The sequence below is a fragment of the Hydra viridissima genome, unplaced genomic scaffold (genome assembly GCF_058129835.1).
Source record: "Hydra viridissima isolate aposymbiotic clone 2 unplaced genomic scaffold, HvirCarnegie_v1 scaffold_21, whole genome shotgun sequence".
NCBI lineage: Eukaryota > Metazoa > Cnidaria > Hydrozoa > Anthoathecata > Hydridae > Hydra > Hydra viridissima.
This window is the reverse complement of record NW_028324320.1, coordinates 483,852-508,837: the sequence shown is the minus strand read 5'-3', so window position 1 is coordinate 508,837 and position 24,986 is coordinate 483,852. Positions and strand designations below refer to the sequence as shown.

General features: G+C 20.0%; 2 protein-coding genes across 12 annotated transcripts in view; one reads left to right on the top strand and one right to left on the bottom strand.

The window, feature by feature from the left end:
• LOC149876386 (uncharacterized) overlaps positions 1-24,986 on the top strand; it is a 195,896-nt gene that overhangs the window by 69,845 nt on the left and 101,065 nt on the right. For 6 of the 7 annotated variants that reach the window (XM_090075423.1, XM_090075421.1, XM_090075424.1 and 3 more), the window contains one exon: positions 16,705-16,761. In XM_090075423.1, the coding sequence (XP_089931549.1) occupies positions 16,705-16,761 (57 nt within the window). Of the gene's footprint in view, positions 1-14,793; positions 14,898-16,704; positions 16,762-24,986 lie in introns of those variants that run through there. The other variant, XM_090075430.1, reaches the window with a different exon arrangement.
• LOC149876387 (uncharacterized) lies at positions 9,108-14,893 on the bottom strand. 5 transcript variants are annotated; one of them, XM_090075471.1, is made up of 3 exons: positions 14,829-14,893; positions 12,272-12,343; positions 9,108-12,195 (listed from the first exon to the last, which is right to left on the bottom strand). In XM_090075471.1, exon 3 carries the CDS (start codon positions 11,013-11,015, stop codon positions 9,108-9,110), a length of 1,908 nt encoding a protein of 635 aa, XP_089931597.1. In that variant the 5' UTR covers positions 11,016-12,195; positions 12,272-12,343; positions 14,829-14,893. The 5 variants fall into 5 exon arrangements, with proteins under 5 accessions (XP_089931597.1, XP_089931598.1, XP_089931596.1 ...); XM_090075472.1 differs by lacking the exon at positions 14,829-14,893 and adding an exon at positions 14,127-14,661; XM_090075470.1 differs by lacking the exon at positions 14,829-14,893 and adding an exon at positions 13,792-13,907.

The following is a 24,986-nucleotide window of genomic DNA, read 5'->3' as shown; positions in this document are numbered from 1 at the left end:
AATGTAATTTAATTTACACAAATGTAATTTTAAGTTGCACAAATGTAATTTAATTTACACAAATGTAATTTTAAGTTGCACAAATGTAATTTAATTTACACAAATGTAATTTTAAGTTGCACAAATGTAATTTAATTTGCACAAATGTAATTTTAAGTTGCACATAATTTACACAAATGTAATTTTAATTTGCACAAATGTAATTTAATTTACACAAATGTAATTTTAAGTTGCACAAATGTAATTTAATTTACACAAATGTAATTTTAAGTTGCACAAATGTAATTTAATTTGCACAAATGTAATTTTAAGTTGCACATAATTTACACAAATGTAATTTTAATTTGCACAAATGTAATTTAATTTACACAAATGTAATTTTAAGTTGCACAAATGTAATTTAATTTACACAAATGTAATTTTAAGTTGCACAAATGTAATTTAATTTGCACAAATGTAATTTTAAGTTGCACATAATTTACACAAATGTAATTTTAATTTGCACAAATGTAATTTAATTTACACAAATGTAATTTTAAGTTGCACAAATGTAATTTAATTTGCACAAATGTAATTTTAAGTTGCACAAATGTAATTTAATTTGCACAAATGTAATTTTAAGTTGCACATAATTTACACAAATGTAATTTTAATTTGCACAAATGTAATTTAATTTACACAAATGTAATTTTAAGTTGCACATAATTTACACAAATGTAATTTTAATTTGCACAAATGTAATTTAATTTACACAAATGTAATTTTAAGTTGCACAAATGTAATTTAATTTACACAAATGTAATTTTAAGTTGCACAAATGTAATTTAATTTGCACAAATGTAATTTTAAGTTGCACATAACTTACACAAATGTAATTTTAATTTGCACAAATGTAATTTAATTTGCACAAATGTAATTTTAAGTTGCACATAATTTACACAAATGTAATTTTAATTTGCACAAATGTAATTTTAAGTTGCACAAATGTAATTTAATTTGCACAAATGTAATTTTAAGTTGCACATAATTTACACAAATGTAATTTTAATTTGCACAAATGTAATTTAATTTGCACAAATGTAATTTTAAGTTGCACATAATTTACACAAATGTAATTTTAATTTGCACAAATGTAATTTAATTTACACAAATGTAATTTTAAGTTGCACAAATGTAATTTAATTTGCACAAATGTAATTTTAAGTTGCACAAATGTAATTTAATTTGCACAAATGTAATTTTAAGTTGCACAAATGTAATTTAATTTGCACAAATGTAATTTTAAGTTGCACATAATTTACACAAATGTAATTTTAATTTGCACAAATGTAATTTAATTTACACAAATGTGATTTTAAGTTGCACATAATTTACACAAATGTAATTTTAATTTGCACAAATGTAATTTAATTTACACAAATGTAATTTTAAGTTGCACAAATGTAATTTAATTTACACAAATGTAATTTTAAGTTGCACAAATGTAATTTTAAGTTGCACAAATGTAATTTTAAGTTGCACATAATTTACACAAATGTAATTTTAATTTGCACAAATGTAATTTAATTTACACAAATGTAATTTTAAGTTGCACAAATGTAATTTAATTTACACAAATGTAATTTTAAGTTGCACATAATTTACACAAATGTAATTTTAATTTGCACAAATGTAATTTAATTTACACAAATGTAATTTTAAGTTGCACAAATGTAATTTTAAGTTGCACATAGTTTACACAAATGTAATTTTAATTTGCACAAATGTAATTTAATTTACACAAATGTAATTTTAAGTTGCACAAATGTAATTTAATTTGCACAAATGTAATTTTAAGTTGCACAAATGTAATTTTAAGTTGCACAAATGTAATTTTAAGTTGCACAAATGTAATTTAATTTGCACAAATGTAATTTTAAGTTGCACAAATGTAATTTTAAGTTGCACAAATGTAATTTTAAGTTGCACATAATTTACACAAATGTAATTTTAATTTGCATAAATGTAATTTTAATTAGCACAAATGTAATTTAATTTACACAAATGTAATTTTAAGTTGTACAAATGTAATTTAATTCGCACAAATGTAATTTTAAGTTGCACAAATGTAATTTACAAAAAAAAATATACATACTAAATATATTTATTAATATAACTTAATTAATAATTTAATATCTATATTATGTATTTAATTCAATAAAAAAATATTAATATATTTACTCATTATTTATATTTAACTTATTATTCAATAAAAATATTTAATTATATTAACTATTAGCAGTATAAATATTTAATTTCTTGTTCACTAAACAACAAATTACTATTAATATATTATATATTTATTTTTAGTAAACAAAAATAATCTAATTATATATTTGTTATTTAGCCGGCAAAATAATTAATTTAACTGTAAATAATTTAATTATTTTATATTTGTTATTTTTTTTACTGCCGAATAATTTTAGCAAATAAGATAATTTAATTTATATATCTGTTCTTAGCAGATAAAATATTTAATTATATGTTTATTATTTAACCGCTAAAATAATTTATATATATATATATTTGTTATTAGCCGCTAAAATAATTTAATTATATATTTGTTTAATTATATGTTTATTATTTAACCGCTAAAATAATTTATATATATATATTTGTTATTAGCCGCTAAAATAATTTAATTATATATTTGTTTAATTGCTAAATAATTAATTATATATATTTATTATAACTGCTAAATAATTAATTATATATATTTGTATTAGCAGATAAAGTATTTAATTATACATTTGTTATAACTGCTAAATAATTAATTATATATTTGTTATAGCTGCTAAATATTTAATTATATATTTGTTATAACTGCTAAATATTTAATTATATATATTTATTATAATTGTTAAGTAATTAATTATATATATCTGTATTAGTAGATAAAGTATTTAATTATACATTTGTTATAACTGCTAAATATTTAATTATATATATTTGTTATAACGGCTAAATATTTAATTATATATTTAATTATATATATTTGTTATAACTGCTAAATATTTAATTATATATTTAATTATATATATTTGTTATAAATGCTAAATATTTAATTATATATTTAATTATATATATTTGTTATAACTGCTAAATATTTAATTATATATTTATATTAACTGCTAAATATTTAATTATATATTTGTTATAGCCGCTAAGTAATTAATTATATATTTATTATAGCCGCTAAATATTTAATTATATATTTATATTAACTGCTAAATATTTAATTATATATTTGTTATAGCCGCTAAGTAATTAATTATATATTTATTATATCCGCTAAATATTTAATTATATATATTTATTATAACTGTTTAAGTAATTAATTATATATATCTGTATTAGCAGATAAAGTATTTAATTATATATTTGTTATAACTGCTAAATATTTAATTATATATTAGTTATAACTGCTAAATATTTAATTATATATATTTATTATAACTGTTAAGTATTTAATTATATATATCTGTATTAGCAGATAAAGTATTTAATTATATATTTGTTATAACTGCTAAATATTTAATTATATATTAGTTATAACTGCTAAATATTTAATTATATATATTTATTATAACTGTTAAGTATTTAATTATATATATCTGTATTAGCAGATAAAGTATTTAATTATATATTTGTTATAACTGCTAAATATTTAATTATATATATTTATTATAACTGTTAAGTATTTAATTATATATATCTGTATTAGCAGATAAAGTATTTAATTATATATTTGTTATATAATTAAATACTTTATCTGCTAATACAGATATATATAATTACTTTATATAAATACTAATAATTATGAGGAAATTAATATAAAAGAACTAAATTCTCTAATGATAGAAGATAAAGATTATATAGAATCAAAAAACGCCGCTACTGATAATAAAATAAAAGTAAATCTGTTAAGTATTATTACTAATAAACTAAAAGAATATAGCAAAATCGCTGCTAAAAATAATTCTGGTAATTATTATTATTATGTAGATATATTTGATATATATACTATAGATAAAAAACACACAGAAAATACAGATATACCTATTATAATAGATAATAATTCTGCCTTGAAATTGATAATAGATTATAGAAGAATGATAAATGAATTTATATGTAGAATTTATGACGACTATGGAGAAAAATCAATAGAAGTGCTAAATATTTATTTAAACAATTAATATTTTTAAATTTAAAAGAATTTTTTTTTAACGTATATTTTTTTTTATTTTTTTAATAGTAATAAATTTATATCATATATATTCTTCTTTGCATTAAATAAAAAAAAAATGGAAGAAGAAGATTTTGTAATAACAGTAAATACTAGTATATCTACTTCTATAAATAATTTAAATCATAAAACTATACAACCATATTATTTAAAATATAAAAATATAAAAAATATAGCAGACATATACTCTCGTTTAGTAGATGTATTTGGCGATATTAAATCTGAGTTAGCGGAATTTTATAATACTTGTGTTAATATAAATGAAACATCTTTAATACCCTGCTTTAAATTTAAAGAAGAAGCATCATTTCCATTAAGAGATGGTTATGGTATAATACTTGATGATAATAGAAAGTATACACAGATTAAAAATATTAAATTTGGTTCAAAGTATATTATAGTTAACTTTAAAGATGTCTGCAATGAAAATGATAAAGAATATGAAGAATTAAGACATATTCTTATTAGAAATGAAAATAATAAAGAAATAGTGAAAAATTTAAAGCAATTCGCTGATAAAAATATTAAAATTATAAATATTTCTGCAAATGAAGAATATAATATTAAATTAAATGAAATAGGAATAACAAAAACAATAATTAATATTATTAATTCAATGCATAAAATAAAAAATTATAAAATTGGTATTAACTCAGATATAAATTCTTTAATGGAGGGCAAATATTTTGATATTGTAATGAATTATGACGATATCAAAAGCGTCGCGGAATCAAGAAAAAAAGAATATAAAAACTCTAATAATATTGATATAATTAAAAACATATTAAATGAATATTATTTAAATATATATGATGATACTAATTTTAGCGAATCTATAAAGCAAAAAATAAATGATTATTTAGAAAAATTTACAAAAATCGACCAAACATCATCTATAGAAATTTCCTGCCCGCATAAATTATTAATTTATAATATAATGTATTCAAATAAAACTTCTAAATTTAATATAAAGAAAAATGCAAAGAAATTAGAAGATTATTATGATAATATGTATAATCGCGAGCAAATGATAATATGCAATTCATGCGGTGAAAACATGATATGTCCTCATAATATAATACTACTTAAAATGATAGATGATAGCGAATTTAATAAAAAAAACGCTATTAGTAATTATATTATATATAACAGAAAACAAAAAACAGCTGTATGTAAAATATGTAAATCAGAATTATTTGATTATGATAGTATGCAATCTATGGAATATTACTCTTTAGACGACTATATATATAAAGAAATGGCAGATGATAAATTATATAAATTAATATATAAATATATTAATATATATATTAGACTACCATCTATAACTACAAATGAAACTATTTTAACCAAAAAAGATGTTATTGATATGTGTATACCCTGCATATATCAAATAACACAAACTAATTTGCAAAATTATTTAAAAAATAATATATTATCTAATGAAATGAAAAATGACGTATTAAATATTTTCGCTATGATATACTGCGCTGCTTTTATTAATATACTTAGCAAAAAATTAAAAACTACTAAAGGAGGCTTTATAATACTGCTAGATATAACTGGTAATATATATGATATACTTACTAACATGTACAATCAATTTATATCTCTTAATAAAAACACACATGCTGTAGAATACTCGCAAATATATAATGAAGCTATAACTAATATTCATTCTAATATAGGTATTATATTAAATTACATTAAAAACAGCAAAACTAATAAATTAAGACAAAATAATAGAATAGGATTAAATATAAAGTGGAATTATTTAATTCCAGATAAAAGAATTTTTGTTGCTTTAGATTATGATGCAAAAATAGATGGAGATTTATTTTTCAACAGCATGATAACAAATAAAGATGTATATAATATAATAAATATATACCCAAAAAACTATCAAAAAGATTTTATTCTTATTAATAAAGATTATTATTATTTCGATTATAATGTGATAAATTCTAATAAATATAAAAATAATATTAAACCGCCTTTATATATATTATATGATTTAAACGGCGATAAACATGATTTTAAACGAGATAATAATGGTATTATTAAATGCAGTGTTTGCGGCTGGGACTATAAAAATATAGAAAAATACTCTACTAACTTAGATAAAATAATAAATATTATAAAAGTTAAACAATTTTTAGCAAAAATAAAAAAATTCTGCCCTGTTAATATATCTCATACTTATTCATCAAATAATATAGAATGTTCAGCATGCGGCTATATCAGTAATTGGGACATTAATTCTACTACTGCTGTTAACTACTATAATAAATATAAAGATAAATTAGATAAACAAGTAATGGCTATAATAAAACAAACAAATACAAATAATGATTTAAATCAAAAATACTATATTGAGAAAAAAAATATAGTACGTGATATTATATTAAAAAATAATACAAACTCTAAACTGCTAGAAAAAATATTAAATGAAAATAAAAATATTAAATCTATGTTTGATAAAATAATTAACGATGATAATTATCTTATTTCTGTTATTCTATATTTAATTAGAATTTTAAGTAGAATATTAAATAAAAACACTTTAACAGATGATGATGATGAGAAAGAAATATTAAATATAATAAAAAATAGTTTTTATAATAATGAAGATGAATCAAAGCGGAAAATTATAAAAGATATAATAATAGAAAAAAATGAAATATGTAATTTTAATAATATAATATTAGCAAGTAATGATAATAATATATTTCAAGATATGAATTTCTTTATAATGTATTTAAAAGGCGTTATATATAATATTTTTGCTTTTGTTATATCAAAATTAAATCTTAAAATTTTAATTTATACCATTAAAGTTATTTATAATAATTATATTAAATATACAAAAGTATATAATAAAAAGCTGTCAAATAACGACAAATATAATAATAATCTATTCAATAATGACGATGAAGATAATAATAATACTTCTGCTAATTTAGAAGATTCTTCAAATGAATTTATCGAAGAAGAAGAAAATAAAGATAATTTAATAAATGAAGAAGATAATGAAGATTTAGATTTTAGAAAAGATGAACCAGAAGATTACGAAAATGGGAGATTTTTAGCAGGTTTATCTAAAGAAGAAGAGTAGTAATATATTTATTCTTGACCGCATAAGCATTTATTAATTATTACTCCGCAAAAAACATTATGATTAACTATATTTATATTATTATTATTTATACTGTTTAGCAGAAAATTTATTTTATCTCTATTATTGTTAAATATTAATACAGATAAATTTATAATTAACTCGCAAATACATGTTATATTTATATTATTATTATAAATGCAGTTAATAGAATGTTTTTTATTTAATACTAATCTACATTCGTCTATATTATTATAATCTTTAATTAGTTTTGTTTTTATAAGAAAATAATATAATATACTAAAAAAATCACTAACTATAAAATCCGCGCTAAAAATACAGTATATAATATCATTATTAATATATATTGTATTAAATGGATCAAGTATAAATTCTTTATTTAAATACTGCTGATAAATTAAATCTGCTGTTATATTCTTTATATTATTTATATTTTTATTTTCGCTATTACTTGCAGAGTATAATATATCAATATTAATTAAAGCTGCTATACCTAATTTATCTATAATAACTAATTTAATTAAATCATTATAAATATTTAAATTATTATTATATGAAAAGATACTAGTATTATAAAAATTTTCACTATTAATAGCATATACTTCATAAATATTATTAGCTAAAGTTAAGCAGAAATTATTTATAGTGGTTTTTTTTATATTTAGTTTATTATTAATATTAGAGTAAAATATAATATTATAATAACCATCTATTAATTGTTCTCGAAAAAACAGCTTATTATCAATATAATGGTTATAATTAATTATATAATAATTAATTAAATTACAACAATCGTTAGTGTAATTTAACATAATACCTTCATCATTGAATGACAATAAAGTAATAAAAAAATTATTATTAATATTATTTTTGCCGCGTTCAAAGCAGTTAAATATATTATTTATAGCTTTTTTATTTTGTTTTACCCGCCATATTTTAAAATTTTCATAAATATTTGTAGTTTCTAATTCTGATATCATAGATATTTCTTTTTTTTTGCTATATATGTTAAATATTTCTTTATTATTATTTTTTGCTAAACTATTAGTAGTAGCGACTAAGTATTTAAACAATGCGGAAAGTTGTATAATAGAGTCGAATTGTGAACTAGACAGTAAAAGTTTAATGTTATATTTGACAACTAATTGTAATAAAGACATTCTTATAGACATATCATTTATTTTATTTGTATAAGTTTTGCATATTAAATTTTTATCTTCCCATTTTGGCGCTTTTGGATATAATTTATTTACACCCTCTAAAAGTAAAAACGGAATAATATTATTAATACTGCAGTAATCCGATAATAATTTAATATTATTTAGTCTTTTATCTTTTATGCTTGAAGTAAAATCTTTAGACGTTTTACGTTCTATTATCGCAACTATAGTAATAACTCCTGAATCGTCTATATAACATAAATGTATATCTCCATATATTAATTGAGCTGTTATAAAATTTAATATTTTATCTGTATTTTTACTTAGTAAAATACTAGCAGCATAAATTAGTTTTTTTTCTCTGCTATCAATTACTATAAAATAATTATTAGATTTAATAGAAATTTCTCTGTAGTCATTAATATCTACTACTATTTTGCTTAACTTTGGTATATACTGCAAAGTCATTTTAGCTAGAAACAAAAAAAATAAAATTTAAGTAAATTATTTATATATATTTTATATATTATTTTTTATTTTCATTAAAGTAATTATCAATTACAATCATATATATATTTTTAACACACTCATTTAAAAATCTGATAGAAATACTTTTATCAGTTTGTACTTGCATATTAGCTAAAAATGTTTTAAAATGATTATACTCTCGAGCAGATAATTTTACTTTAAATTTTTCTACAATTTTATTTATTTTATCTAAATCTATTGTATAAACAGCTTTACCATTTGGTTCTCTTGTAATAAAATTTTTCTTTTCTTTTTCTTCAATTTCTTTATTTGTTTCATTTGGTGAATTATAATGTCTAATACTTTCTAAAATAAAATCGTATTCTGAAATAGCTTTAATAAAAGATTTATATACTTTTGGATTAATTGATTTTTTTGTTTCTAATATATTAGTAACTCTTGTTTTAAAACTTCTATCGCCGAATAAATCTTTAATCCATTTAGATTTTCCAATGCCATTCATTGAAATAAAATAATGTATAAAATTAAAATCAACATCAACTGAAATTCTATACATTAAATAATCTAAATTTATATAAAAATCAGAGTATTTACTATTAAAATATTTATTATCTTCTTTTTCTCCAAAATACTTGCTAATTAAAGTACAACATTTAATAAGCGAGTAAATTAAATCTTCTTTAGTTTTAAATGTTTTAATAACTTCAACTCCATCTTTTTTACTAGTTTCAAAACTAATAATATCATTAATTTCATTATTATTAAAAATACCAGTACTACTATAAATATAATCTAAGATACAATTTTCTAATGATCTTCTGCTCATAAATTTATCATCTTTTGTTTCAATATATTTATTATAATTATCCTTTCCCATATTATTTTCATTTTTTAATATGTAATCATATTTAATTAAATTTTCATTTTTAAAAACATAAATCATATCTTCTTTAGCGGAAATAGGAGATAATTTATAAATTATCTTTTTTGTATTTTTAAGCATATCAGATATATTAGCTATAATATTTTCTTTTTTATTATTAAGACATTCTTTATATGCATTATATATTTTATATAAATCTAGATTATTTAAAATAGATATATTCATTAAAATATTTTTATTCCATTTATCGCTGAATTCATCTATATATTCAATAAAATCAATAAAGCTAAATTTACTATCTAAAACATAATAAATGAAAAATTTAGATAGTATAATATTAAATCTGTCTTTAAAATATAAGAAATCTTTTTCATTACATTCTCGTTTATTAAGTTTAATATTTTCTTCTTCATTTTTTATTAAATCATTACATACTGACATATAATACATTAATTTATTAACAAAGAAATCGTAATTATCAGTTAAAGTTGTAGTATGTCTGTAGCTAAATACTTTCTCTAAAGTTTTTTTTACTTCAGATGTATTTTTAGTTAAATCATCAGCAGAAATATTTTCTTTTGCTGCAGATTTATTATTAGTTAAATCATCAGTAGATGAATTTACAACTAATTTAATTAAATTATTATCAGCAGAAATATTTTCTTTTGCTGCAGATTTATTATTAGTTAAATCATCAGTAGATGAATTTACAACTAATTTAATTAAATTATTATCAGCAGAAATATTTTCTTTTGCTGCAGATTTATTATTAGTTAAATCATCAGTAGATGAATTTACAACTAATTTAATTAAATTATTATCAGCAGAAATATTTTCTTTTGCTGCAGATTTATTATTAGTTAAATCATCAGTAGATGAATTTACAACTAATTTAATTAAATTATTATCAGCAGAAATATTTTCTTTTGCCTCTAAAATAGAAACATTTTCCACTGAATCTTGTTTTGTAAGTGGAACTTCAATATTAGTTTTATTTTTTGAAATATCATCTAATGAAATTTCGCTATTATTAGTGATATTTTCATTTTCTATTCGTTCCATTTTAAATAATTATATTTTAATTGTTTATAATATAATTTTTATTCAAATTTAGATTAAAAATATAATATTGTTTTTATTACCGCCCCCAAATAAAATCTGCCTTTTTTTTATGTCTAATATCTGCTATTATTTCTCTGTATGGTTTATTGCTATATAGAATATCAGTTTGCTTTAAAGTGAGAGGATATGTATTTTTTGTAAATTTAGGAACATTAGTATTAGTACTACTATTTAATATATATTCTGTATAAGCTGGTTTTTTATAATAATCATCTATGTACAATCTATTAAATATATAGTCAAAACTGTTTTTATAATTTGCAATAAAATGAGATCTAAGTATTTCTCTATTATCTACTTCATTTTTTATTTGTTCCATTTTAAATAAGAAAAATAAAAATGTTCCTATTAAATAAAAATAATAATAATTCAGCTGAAGTATATGGTCCGCATGTATGGATTAGTTTACATTTACTTGCTGATAGCGCTCCAGATATTTTAGATTACGCTACTAAGAAAGCTTGGCTTGATAATATAAAATCATATAAATATATACTACCTAGAAATTGCGTCTGTGCGCAAAATTTTGCCGCTAATTTAGATAATATATTGATTGAAAATAATATAAATACTAAACAAGATTTAAAAAATTTAATAAATGATTTACACAATGCTGTTAATATTAGTTTAAATAAAAAATATTATTCGGCTAACGAAAGTAATGATTTAATTAAAAAAATGTGGGATAATAAATATATGTGTTTTTTTATTGATTTTAATAAGTTTTTTAAAATTATTATTATTATTATGATTTTAATAACATTAGCAATTATTATTATTTTGTTTTTCAACAAAATACCTAATTTTTTCTCTGCATTAAAGCCGCAAATAAAAAATATATAAAAAAATTTATTTTTGTATTATTTAAATACACTAATAATGTATAGTACTACAAACAAGAGTATTTTCTTAACAGATTATAACCAAAATCAGCAACAATATGCTACTTCACAGCAGCAATTAATGCTGAATAATACTTTTAGTTGTCTTAACTTAAATAATACAGATTTATATAATAATCAGAATTATTTATTATCTGATGATCTACAACAGCAGCAGCAGTATGGTGGAGCAGTTAAAAAGTCTTCAGCTAAAAATTCGCTGGCTAAAAATTCCGCAGCTAAAAGTAATTTAACAAAGAGTAATCAAAATAAATCATCAGCGAAAAAATCTAAAGGAGGAAAAGTAAATAGTACTTATCATAGATATTATGGTGGATCTCATCATGATCATCATGAATGTAATAGATGTGATACATGTACTTGCCCCTAAATTTAGCAAAAAAAAAATAAATTTTAATATTTAGAACATTTAAAAAAATACTTGTTTTTAATATGTATTACGGTGATAATTATTTTAATTTTTCTTCAGGTAGTGATGAAAATGACTATAATGATAATGATAATGATAATGATAATGATAATAATTATTATAATGAATTTTACACTAATAAAGACAATGATAATTTGTCTTTAAAAGGTGGTGAATTTATATCAGATGAAATAATGATATCTTCTGAGATATCATCTACTTATAATACTTTTCCTGATTTTATACATAAATTTGTAGAAAAAATAATGTCTAAATCAGAAAAAGATATAAATAAAGATATATTTAACATACATAATAGATTATTTAAAATTAATGATAAAGATTATAATTCTGCTTTAACAACTCATAACAAAAGAATAATAGAACGCAAAAAAGAAATAATAAATACATTAAAAAATAATAAAATAAAAATTGATAATGATAATTATATAACTAAAGCGTATATTAAATTATATGAATGTTATTCCTACTTAAAAGAAATTCATAGATTTATACCAGAATTAGCTATATTTATAGCAGAATTACCTGGAGCGTCTATATTAGCATATCAACATGTTTTTAATAATTATGAATGGTATGCTCAAAGCGCTTACAAAGGTGATAATTTTTTAATAATTGATTCTTTTAATCTGCTAAAGAATTATCCAGATAGATGGATTGGTTATAAAGAAGGACTATCAGGTAATATATTTGAAACTAATGTAGTTAATAAAACTATAGAAGGATTTCTAAATAAAAATATAAATAATAAATTAAAAATTATATCTTGCGATGGCGGCAGTGATTCATATAATTTTCATAATTTTAATAAGTATATGGCTAGATATGATTCAATGTATGAATTAATGAAACAAGAATGGTATATAGCGCAAAATATAATAAATCCAGGAGATTGTTTTATATTAAAAGTATATAATACTATATCTAATAATTCTGTTTTAACACTATTAACAGAAATTAGCTCTAAGTTTAAAGAAACAGTTATATATAAACCTTTAGGAGGAAATTTATTAAATGATGAAGTTTATATGCTATATATAAATTATAGAGAAATTACTAATGATAATTATCTGCCAAAGTTAACAGATGATACTAAATTTTGCGAAATATATAATTCTATAAAAAAAGAGTTAAAATATATATTAACTCATCAATTATTATGTTTAACATATATAACAAATTTAATATTAGCTAATTTTAAAGATAATGTAAATAAAACAAATATTATTTTTAAAAGCATGTATAAATAAATATATATATATATATTTTTTTTCTGTTTATTGTTTAGAAGCAGTAATAGATAAATTTAATTAAAATCATTATCATTATTATCATTATTATTATCATTATTTTCACTATCATTTATATTAGGCGGCTCCATTACTTGAAACATCATTTCTATTCTTTCTTTATCATTAGCACCAGCTTCAACTTCTTTTATCTTAGCATCTAACTGTATCATACGTTTTTTAATATTATCTGATATTAGCGGCAAATAACCATCTGATATAGCGTTTGTATATCTTATAGGATCTTTTAGCGCGACTTTGCCGCCAGGATTCATAAATACTAGAAATCTATAGTCATTAGTATTACGATAAAAATACTCTTTAGATAATATTTTAAAGAATTCTAACTGCTTTTTACTCATAATATTATCCGAATATTTAGAATACCAAAGAGCTACTTCCGAGCTAGAGAAAATATTAATTTGCATACCTTCACGCATTTTAGCAGTTAAAGAAGTAGTACTTTGTATTAAATATAATATTAAAATACCATAATGTCTATTAATAGCATGTAAAGATGAAAATTTGCTAGAATCTCCAGTTTCAGATGAAAGTTTTGATCCTATATCATCTAGTACTAATATAATATATGGTGAGAAAGCTAAATTTTTAAAGACAAACATTTCTGTTTTGTTTAAATTATTTAGATTTATAAATTTATTAAATGTATTTATTATAATCTTCTGCTTAAGAAAAATTTTCATTATTAATATCATTTTCTTTTTTATACAGCGCTCGATATCATAGCTTAAATTTTCGTCTTTATTTAATTCATTGTAATAATTAGATAGTTTTTCGTCAAACTCCGTTATAATTTTATGCAGTTTAATATAATTATCGCATTTAAAGCAGTAAGCTCTAATTATTATTAATCTTACTTTTTTATATACTTCATGTATTAATTCTTCATTATTTATAAAGTTATATACTTCTAATCTTTTTTCTTGTATTTTAGACAGATTTTTTATAAATGTATTATTTGCTTCATCGGCGCTAATAACAAATAATCTATTAAAAAAATTACCAAATTCTTTAAAACACTGATTAGGAGTACCAGTTATATATATACCTAAATCATAATATTTTTTTATATTTATAGCGCTTAATAATGATTTCATATAATAAGTTTTACCTGTATTTGATTTACCAAATATAGCTACAGATGATAGACCAAAATTAGAAGTTATTAAATCTAAAAAAGGTACAATAAGTATATTTTTATTATCATTGTCATTTCTATCTTTTTTATTAATATTATCTTTAGCAGGCTTTAAAGTAAATTTACTATTGTCATTTTTATCGTATATTATATCAAAAACTAATTCTTCGTTTTTTATTTTATTGTTTATTATATATATATCTTTTTTATCAGCATAATATTTTTTGCCTTGTCGTAAATATTCAGGAATAAGCTATGTTATTTGCATTCATAATATAATTTATATTATATATATTATTATTTAAAACTATAAAAATATTTAATTTAATATATTATATAAAAAAAATATCTTTATATATATTTAATATTTTTTGGCTTATAAGTAAAAAATTTATTATTTGCTGAAATTAAATAAGTTAATATTATTCTGCTTGGCTGCGATAATTTAAATTTTAATAATAAAAAATTAGCAGATATATTATTAGTATTTTTTTATTAATTTAAATATTAAATAATATTACAAATGTTTGATGATTGTTGTGTTGAGGTTAAAATTGTGGCTTTTTTCTCTCTTTTATATATAGGATATAATTTATATAATAATTTTAAGAATATTATAATAATAATTCTCTTATTTATAGTAATGTTAATTATATTTAATAAAGAATATACACACAAAATGAAAAATGGTATAAGAAAAATAAGAAATTATATACAAAATAATAGTGGAATAGATAAAAACAATTGTATAAATTATGATAATAATTTCGACGATATAGATATAGGGCTTGGTAATGCAGTAAGTATATTAGATAATGCTTGGTATAGCGCTGGTAGCGGGCCAAAAGATTTTTTGGCGCCAGTAAACAGATATGATGATAAAATATATGATAAAGAATTAGTTGGTGGTTTTAGTGATTATATTAATGTTCCGCAGATTTTACGGGGCAAAATAGATGATGATAAATTATTTGTTGGTGATGTAATTTTTAATAACGATAAATTATATAAAGGTATTGTTAATCCAAATAACGTAAATAATTTTGTCGCAGGTCCAGCGGGGCTATATTTTTAAATTGTTAATACAAATATAAATTACATTTTTTTTTTATTTAATTCTTACAATCAAGTATAGTTATATAGTATATATTACTATCTTCTTTTCTTGCTTTTATTTCCATTTTAAATAATTCTTCTTTTATTATATCGCATATATTCATTAGTAACATATTATTATTAACTTTTGTTTTTATATCTGTATTATTTATTAAATCTAAGATAGCTTCTTTATTTTTTGAATAACATACTATACCGCGTTTTATTTTACGTTTATCTGCTTCTTTTTTTGACTCTTGACGTAATTTAAAATAAGCTTTTTGTTGGTTACTATCAGTAGAAACAAATGATCCTGTTAGTTTATAGGGATTTAATTTTTTTCTTAAATTTAAACTTTTATCATTTAATGTATCCCATTCTTTTTTCACTGGATTATATAATTTTAATATATCATTAACAATATAAGCTCCAATTTTAGTATTAAGTTCTTTTTTTATATTAGCCGCTATTATCATTTTAATTGTATTATTTAATAATAATTCATTATATGTAAAAACATATTTCAATTCATGAAGCAGATTGATATATAGTTCTTCGCCTTCTTTTAAATTATCATCATTGATATTTGTATTTTTAATTATTAATCTTTCTATTACATTTGCATGTGATATTGTTTGGTATTTATCGAATAAATGATAAATATCTTTATAAGATGAAACAGCTATTATATCATTATGTAATTGATTTGTCCAAATATCATCTGAGTCTATTGTAGATTTTATTATATTTTTAGAAGGTATTACTGCAACATCATTAAAAAGCTGTCGTCTACCAAATTCAAAAACATCAGGTATATCTATAAACGAATTATTATTTTCTTTAATGGGGCGAATAACTAATAAATCATCTTCTAATATAGTGAGTTTTTTATAACTACCATTATTATTAACTATAACTTTGCTAAAAGGATTGTTTATTAAAAATTCTATTATACTGTCTAAATGTATAACATTAGATAAAGAAAATGAAGCAGATTTATAAAAATCGCTTAAACGTGAATTTTCTATATTTACGTTACTCGCTAAAAAAAGTATTATCAAATCAAATAAATTTTTATTTAAAAATTTTTTATTTATTCCAATATCTATATCAGAATTTATTATAATATCCCATAAATCATCTTTATATATTACAGATAAGTCTAATAAAAAAAGCTTTATTATTTTTAACATAATATTAAACTCTCTAATTAATATTGTTTTATTTATATTAAAATACATATTATCCACTACAGAATTCATATCATTAACAGTGACTATAGCGTTTTTAATAGATGGTGATAAAAATTCGCTAGTAATTCTAACATCTGCTATTTTATCATATTTTATCATTTTTGGATCAGTGTAGATATTAGCTTCTATAGGAAAAATATCTTTATAAATAGCGGCAGTTATAGAAGAAGAATTTAATATATCTTCTATATAATTAATTTTATGTTTATCTTCTATCATGTTTTTCCACTTAATTACATCTGCTGTATTTTGATCTGGTAGAGTTGCTATTATATTAAACATATGTAAATGCTGCATTTCTTTGGGCAGTGAAATAAGAGCTGTAGCTCTAGCGCCACGACCTTGAGTCTGTAGCAAAGAATTAATAGAAGGATTATTACATAATGTTATTATATTTTGCACATTATTAAAATCAACACCAACTTCTATTAGACGAGATCCAATTAAAATTTTAATATATTTACCAAATTTATTAGGCGCTAACATATTAAATTCTTCTATTAATCTGCTAATAATCTTATGATTTACATAAGTATGAATATTAATAAAACGCGCTGGAAAGTACTCATGATTTAAATCGACGTGTTTATTTCTTGGTTTATCACATTCATAGCATCTAGTATTTTCTTTTTCTTTTTCATTTACATCAATAAAACCATTTTCACGCAAAATTGTTTCTATTAAATTAACACCTGGATATTCAATATTGCGGTGAAATATAATAATTTTACCACCGCCATATTTTTTAGCACATATCATATCTAATACATTAAGCATAGTATAATATTTAGAGCTAAAATTTTTTATATTTTTCTTCTCAAATATAGGTCCACTAAGCATTTTAAATTTTCGCTCAATATTAGGAGAATTTATACTACTAACATTATATTGATATTTTTTACTACCTACTAAATCATTTTCCGAATTTACTATTTTATCGTTATCGTCAAGTAGAATAATCTCATAAATACTATCATTATGTATAATATTACTGTTTTCTGTATTGAAAAACGATTCTTGCTCAAGAATTATTTTTTTCTGAATACCTGTTAAAGGTGCTTCTACAAAATTAAGTTCTTCTATATATTTTTCCTTTTTTTTATCTAGTGGATCAAAGTATCTTATAAGGCCGCCTTCATAAGATATATTAGGAAAAATAGATAAATCGATGTTTTTAATAGTATATATTCTTCCTTTAATTATATCTATTAATTTATCTTTATTCTTTTTAATAAAGTTATTATTTTCGTCAAAGAAATCTTCATGTCTAAAATGTTTTTTAGGGCAGAATAAATTAAGTACAGGTATAAGCTGAGTTTCTTTGCTCATAATAGGCGTACCATCAGTTGCTATCATTCTTACATTTTTTGCTTTATCTAATATATATTTTAATACAATACCGCGGCTATTTAGTCCTTCTTTGTTATGAGTAACATGTAATTCATCAGCTATTATGAGAGAATTGTCGAAGCTAGAGACAAAATCATGATTTATTTTTACAACATTTTCTCTATCTAAGTTATCAAGAAAAGTAACAACATCATCTTTATGATGTGAATTGTATATTTTTTCTATATCGTTGCATTTACCAATATAGAGAGTTTTATTTACTAGTTTTTGATATCCTATAAATATTATTTTAGACTTTCTATATGGAATTTCATCTGTTATTCTTTGTTTAACATTAGTAGTAATTTCTTTAGCGCGGTTTCTAAGAAATATAATTTCTTTATCTGTCAAAGATTCAGAAATAAGTTTATTTTTTATTGTGTTATATTCGTATTTTTCACCTTGTGTTATAAAGCCTAAATTAGTATTTTTAATAGCTTCATTTATAAAAATATGCGATTGAAAAGTTAATATAAATACTTTAGGACCTTCGTTTAAATTTGCTAAATTATTTTCACCATAAGTTTTAGAGAATTCACAAGCGACACTCATATCTATTAATGTTTTACCTATACCTGGTTCTCCTTTAATTAGTATAGCTTGTATATCTGTATCTGGTCTAAACAACTCTAAAAACATTTTTTGATACCATTGCAGTATATAAGAATCTTTAAGCTTTTTTTTAATAGATCTTACATCAATTGATTTATTATTAGTTGGTGTTTTTGTCTGCAGATAAGAATAAAATTCTTTTCTTTTAACAATAGAAACTTCGTAGTTTAAAAGATCGCTCATTTTAAAAACATAAAAATATACTAAAGAAATAAATTTGATTTAAATATTTAAATTTAAACATAATTAATATAATTATTAATAATATTAGTAAAAAATGAGCAATAAAAATAATAATTCATATTTTCCTAATAATAATAATATGTTTAGTAATAATAAATTTAATAGTATGTCAGCTAAAATGGCATATGAAAATAATTTTCCTAATAATCAGCAGCAACAAGAAAACTTATTATATAATAATAATAATAATAAATCTAATAATTTGCAGATAATGGAAGGAGTAGGAGGAATATTAAAAAATCCTGATATTAAAAATCATACACAATTACAATCACAATCTAATATTATTATTCCACAGCAAAATTATAATATTTTTAATAATAATAAACAAAAAAGTGTTACTTTTAGTGATGATAATATTAATAACAATGATAGTAGTATTATTGATATTAATTCTGAATCCTTAAATAATAATAATACTAAAACAAATAATAGTTTGCAATATATTAATAATAATATTAAATTTTCTGAATTTAGATACAATTTAGAATATTATATAAAATCATTTGCTATGAATAATGATAATTTACAATTAATATATTTAATATATAATGAATCTGATTTTAAAGATATATTTAAATTATCTAAACATTTCAGTAAATTATATACTAATAAAGATTTAGATTTACTATGTTATAATAATTTCTATAATAACATTGACTATAATAAAAATTATATTTTAACATTACCAATTAATACTGATAATATTTATAATAATGATAGTAATATAAATTATATTGAATGGGTAAAAATTACAACTGATATATTAATTAAAGAAAACAAAAAAAAATTAAATAATTTTACTTCTGCTGATAATATAAAAAATAAAAAACTTATATTTATTTGTTTTGAGAAGAAATCTTATTCTTCTTACTTAGCAGGAATAAAAATGGAAATACAATCTTCTATTAGTAAAAGTTTGACTAATTATTTAAAACCTGGTATTATTATTGATGCTTCAAATAATATAATAAATGATTTATATACAACTTATTTTAATGATATAATTATTATGAAAAAAGATAATACTAAATACAATACTTTAAATAAATATATCGAAGAAATGAATGATATTAATAATAATTCATATTCTTATGTGAATAGAATAATAGATACTATTTTTAGCGATGAAGAAAATCCTATAAATGTTTACTATAAATTAAATTATTCAGAAAATGAATTAGAAACTATAATTAAATATATGAAAGATTCTAAAACAATTCCAAAATATAATAGCACTAAAAATAAATTTTCAGAATTAACTATGGCTAAATTTTGTGTAGTTAATTGTATTATTGTAAATTTTTAAAAAAAAAATAAATTATTTAAACAAAAAAAAATATTTTTTTTGTTATTTATTTATTTGCCCCTAGATACTAGTTTTTTGCATAACAAATACTTTATGCAAACTTATAAATTCTTTATCTGATTTTTCTAATTTTAAAAAAGCATTAGGAGAATATGTATCAAATGTTGTTTCCTCTATAACATCATAATTATATTTATTTTTTAATTTTTTTGCTAATTCTTTAAAATCAACTAAATATTCTTCATTTAATATAGTTATATCAGATGAAAATGGATAAGTAACAAATAATTTCTGCCCTGTGCCTCCTTTAAATTTATTTTTATCTATATTTTTATCACAAACAAATTTATATTTTTCGCTGTTATTATCGTTAAATATAATATATTCATTTTTTTCATTTAATCTTTTTACTAAATCTCTTCCATCAATTGCAAGAAATATTATTATTGAATTATTACTTAAATTTTTTCCTATCATATCAGTATATACATCTAATGTATAATTATCAATAAACGCAAAATGTACAGCAAAGCTGCAGAAAAATACATTATAAGTATTTTTATTAGGTAGTAATTCAATATCTTCAGGATTTATAAATGATCCGTTTAATACTTTAAGTTTTGTTTTTGGCGGATTATAATTATTTTCTTTGAATTTATAAATTCTATCAAATAATTCCATTATAGCCGGTCCATCTATTTCAATCATTGTTATTTGATCTGGATATTTGCGGCACATTTCAAAGTATGTACTCCCTCGCCCTGAGCCGGCATCTAATATACAGTCTTTTTCTTTTATATACTTAGCTATAATTAATTTTCTTATAGATGAATTATAATATCTCATAGCTTCATATGTTTTATTTTTTTCACTTTTGAAAAATATTTTTATTAAGTCTGGATTTATAAGCATTTCTTTTGTTAAATTATACATTTGATTCATAAAAGATAAGAAAGCAGTTTTATAATAATTAGGTATTGTTTTATCATCTCTAATTCTAAGTAATTTCCAGCCTTCTTTATAATCATAGCCGCATTCTATTATTCGACCATGTAAAGCATTATTATATTTTTCATTAAGAATATGTGTATTAGGCATATCGCGCTTTATAACGGGTATTATAAAAGGCACTAAATATACATCAAATAAACTAATATTAATATTATTGTATTTATAAAAATAGTCGTAACATTCATCTAGCGAAAATTGAGTAACTTTATTTTTTTCTAGCAGTGATGCTAAAAGCATTTTTTTATTTGCTTCATCAGCAAAGCAGATAAAATCTACTGTATGATTTTCTTTCCATTTATATATTAGCGGATTTTCTACACCATTATCATTTTTAGAAAATATCATACCATCTATAGGATATGAATATTTATTATATATTACTTTTTTTATCATATCATAGCCGCCAATTTCATTTAAACTATATTTTTCTTTTATTTCTGTATTATTGTAAACTTTTTTAATTTCGTTAATATTATTGTCTATAATATCAGAAGCTATATTATATTTAGTATCATATATAAGTAGATTTTTATTATATAACATTTCACCTTCATATAAGTAATAATCTGCTAAATTTATATTATTATTGTTTAAACTAGTAATAGTGTGAATATTATTTATATTTTTACCATTTTGATATATAGTAAAATTTTTTTCGTTGAAGAAAAATACAAATTCTTTATTTGCGGGATTAACTAATATATATATATGTTCTCCATCTGCTTTAGGACTTATATAATATTTACTCATATTAGGTATTATGTCTCTTATATAATCAGTTATGCTTAAGTTAACTGGTTTATTAGATATTTTTTGTTTCTGTAAAGATGGTTTAGTATTATTCAGAATAGAGTGATAATTACTAGCAATATTAACATATAATAATTCATTTATAATAGGTTTTATTAAATTACTAAATTTAGATTTTAGATATTCTTGCATATTTTCTTTTCCGTTTGTCATAAATTCTACTTCAAGAACTGCATTAAATTTATTATTAGAAACAAGCAGAAATAATTGAAGATTAGAATTATCTATTATTTTTTTAATGTTTTTAATTATATCTATAGCAGTTAAATCTATTATATTTTTATTTATTACATTAAAATATAATGTTAAATAAATAGCGGCATTTTTAAAGGTATTATCTATAAATTCATGCCGTATACACAAATTAGTAAAAGACTTTCTATCATAGAGTTTTACTATTTTATCTGTATCTTTTTCACTGCATATTCTAGTTGTAGTAGTTATATCTAAAAATTTAAACGGATAAGAAATAGATATAACTCTTTTTTCGTATTGAATATTTAGCTTTTTTTCTTCATATATAGTTCTATTTACTAATTTAATTTTATCCGATTTATTGCAATTTTCTTTCATTAAGTAAGTTTTTTTATACTTGTAATTTTTATCATTATTTAAATAATCAAGCATAGTAAAATATTCAATTATCGATGGTAAAATAGTTTGTATTTCGTGCTCAATAACAACATCTAGGTTTTTTTTTTCGCTAGTGAATTTATTAGCATATCTATTAGACATTATTTACTTCTTTTAAATATTAAGATAAAAAATTAAAATTAATATTAAATTGACTTAATTTAAATTTAATTAAAAAGTAATAATAAAAATATTATTACGATTTAACTTGTGAAGAAAATTAAAAATAATGTTAGCTTATTATAATAATAATAGCGAATTAAACAAAGAAATTAGAAAAAACATTAAAAAAAATACAAAAGATTTATTAACTAGTAATTACATTTTTTCACTGCTATCAAAAAATGCCGATTTAAAAACATTAACAGAATTATACTATAATAAAAAACTAATATTTAGTTTAGCGTCTCAAAATAAAAATATTACTTATGAATTTACAGTAAAACATAAATCACCAGAATGGAATTACTACTATATAATAATAAAAGAAAATTTAGCCGCTTTAGAATTAATATTAAATAATCCTGAAATTGAAATAGTAAACTACGAAGTATTTTCTCTTAATATTAATATGACATTAAATTTTATAGAGAAACATGCATATCGTATACAATGGAACTCAGAAATTTTATTTTCTGTACTAAATTTATCTGATATAGATATATTAATAAACAAATATAAAATACCATTAAATAGATATTATCTCTCTAGAAATAAGCATATTACTATAAATTTCATACAAAAATACGGTAAATTAGAAGAATATGATTTTATTGAGATATCTAAAAACGCTTCTTTAGAGCAGCTAAAAATATTATATTATAATAATATGCTAGATTATAATGCTGCTTTACTAAATAAAAACATTACTAAAGATTTTATAAGTGAGTATAATATTAGCGACTGTATTGAGAATAATACTATAATAGAATTTGTAAAAAGAAACTAATTGAAAATTTGAATATAAATATCTGAATATAAAAAATATATAAACAAGATGTATAATAACGAAGAATTTAACGAAAGAATATTAAAAAAAGATATCAATTTAAATTTAGTTAGTTGCTCTAAAATTGAGAGTGAAAAAGATTTACTTATTAAAAATACATTAACTTTGTTATATAATTTTGCTAATGATACAATTACAAAAAATAAATTACTTAATACTACACTTAAAAATGCTATATTAATAGGTATATATAATAATAAAAATTTTTTAATGGGTAACAACTATATGAAACCTAACACAATAAATAATATTAATGTATTAATACCTTGCATTTTTTTGCTTGCCAAAGTTAAAGATTCTACTAGTAATAAACTTAATATTTATAATTATTACTGCATAAATTTTGATGATGTAGTTAATACTAATTTAGCAGATTATAAACTTCCTGATAACTATACTTCTTCCGATAATATAACATTTGAAATATTAGCTATTATATTTAACTGCTCATATAATATTAAAACTGATAAAAAAACAATAAGAAATTTTTCGCTTAGATTTAATTACACTCTAGATGTAAAAAAAATAAAAAATTTAGATGTAAAAATACATAAAAAAATAAACAAAGCAGAAAATGGAATGTTGAATTTTATTACAAAAAAAATAAATATTAAAGATGAAATAGCTATTATGAATCCAAAAGTTATTAAAAGCGGTACAAATCAAAACAAATATAGTGAATTAGAGAAAGTAGTTAATAATATGTTAACTAATGATAAAAATAAAAATCTCTATGTTGAAGAAAAAATAGATGGATGTAGATGTAT

Bases quoted from the DNA above. Each gene is read 5' to 3' on its own strand.
- LOC149876387 (XM_090075469.1), bottom strand. From the start codon at position 11,015: ATGGAACGAATAGAAAATGAAAATATCACTAATAATAGCGAAATTTCA.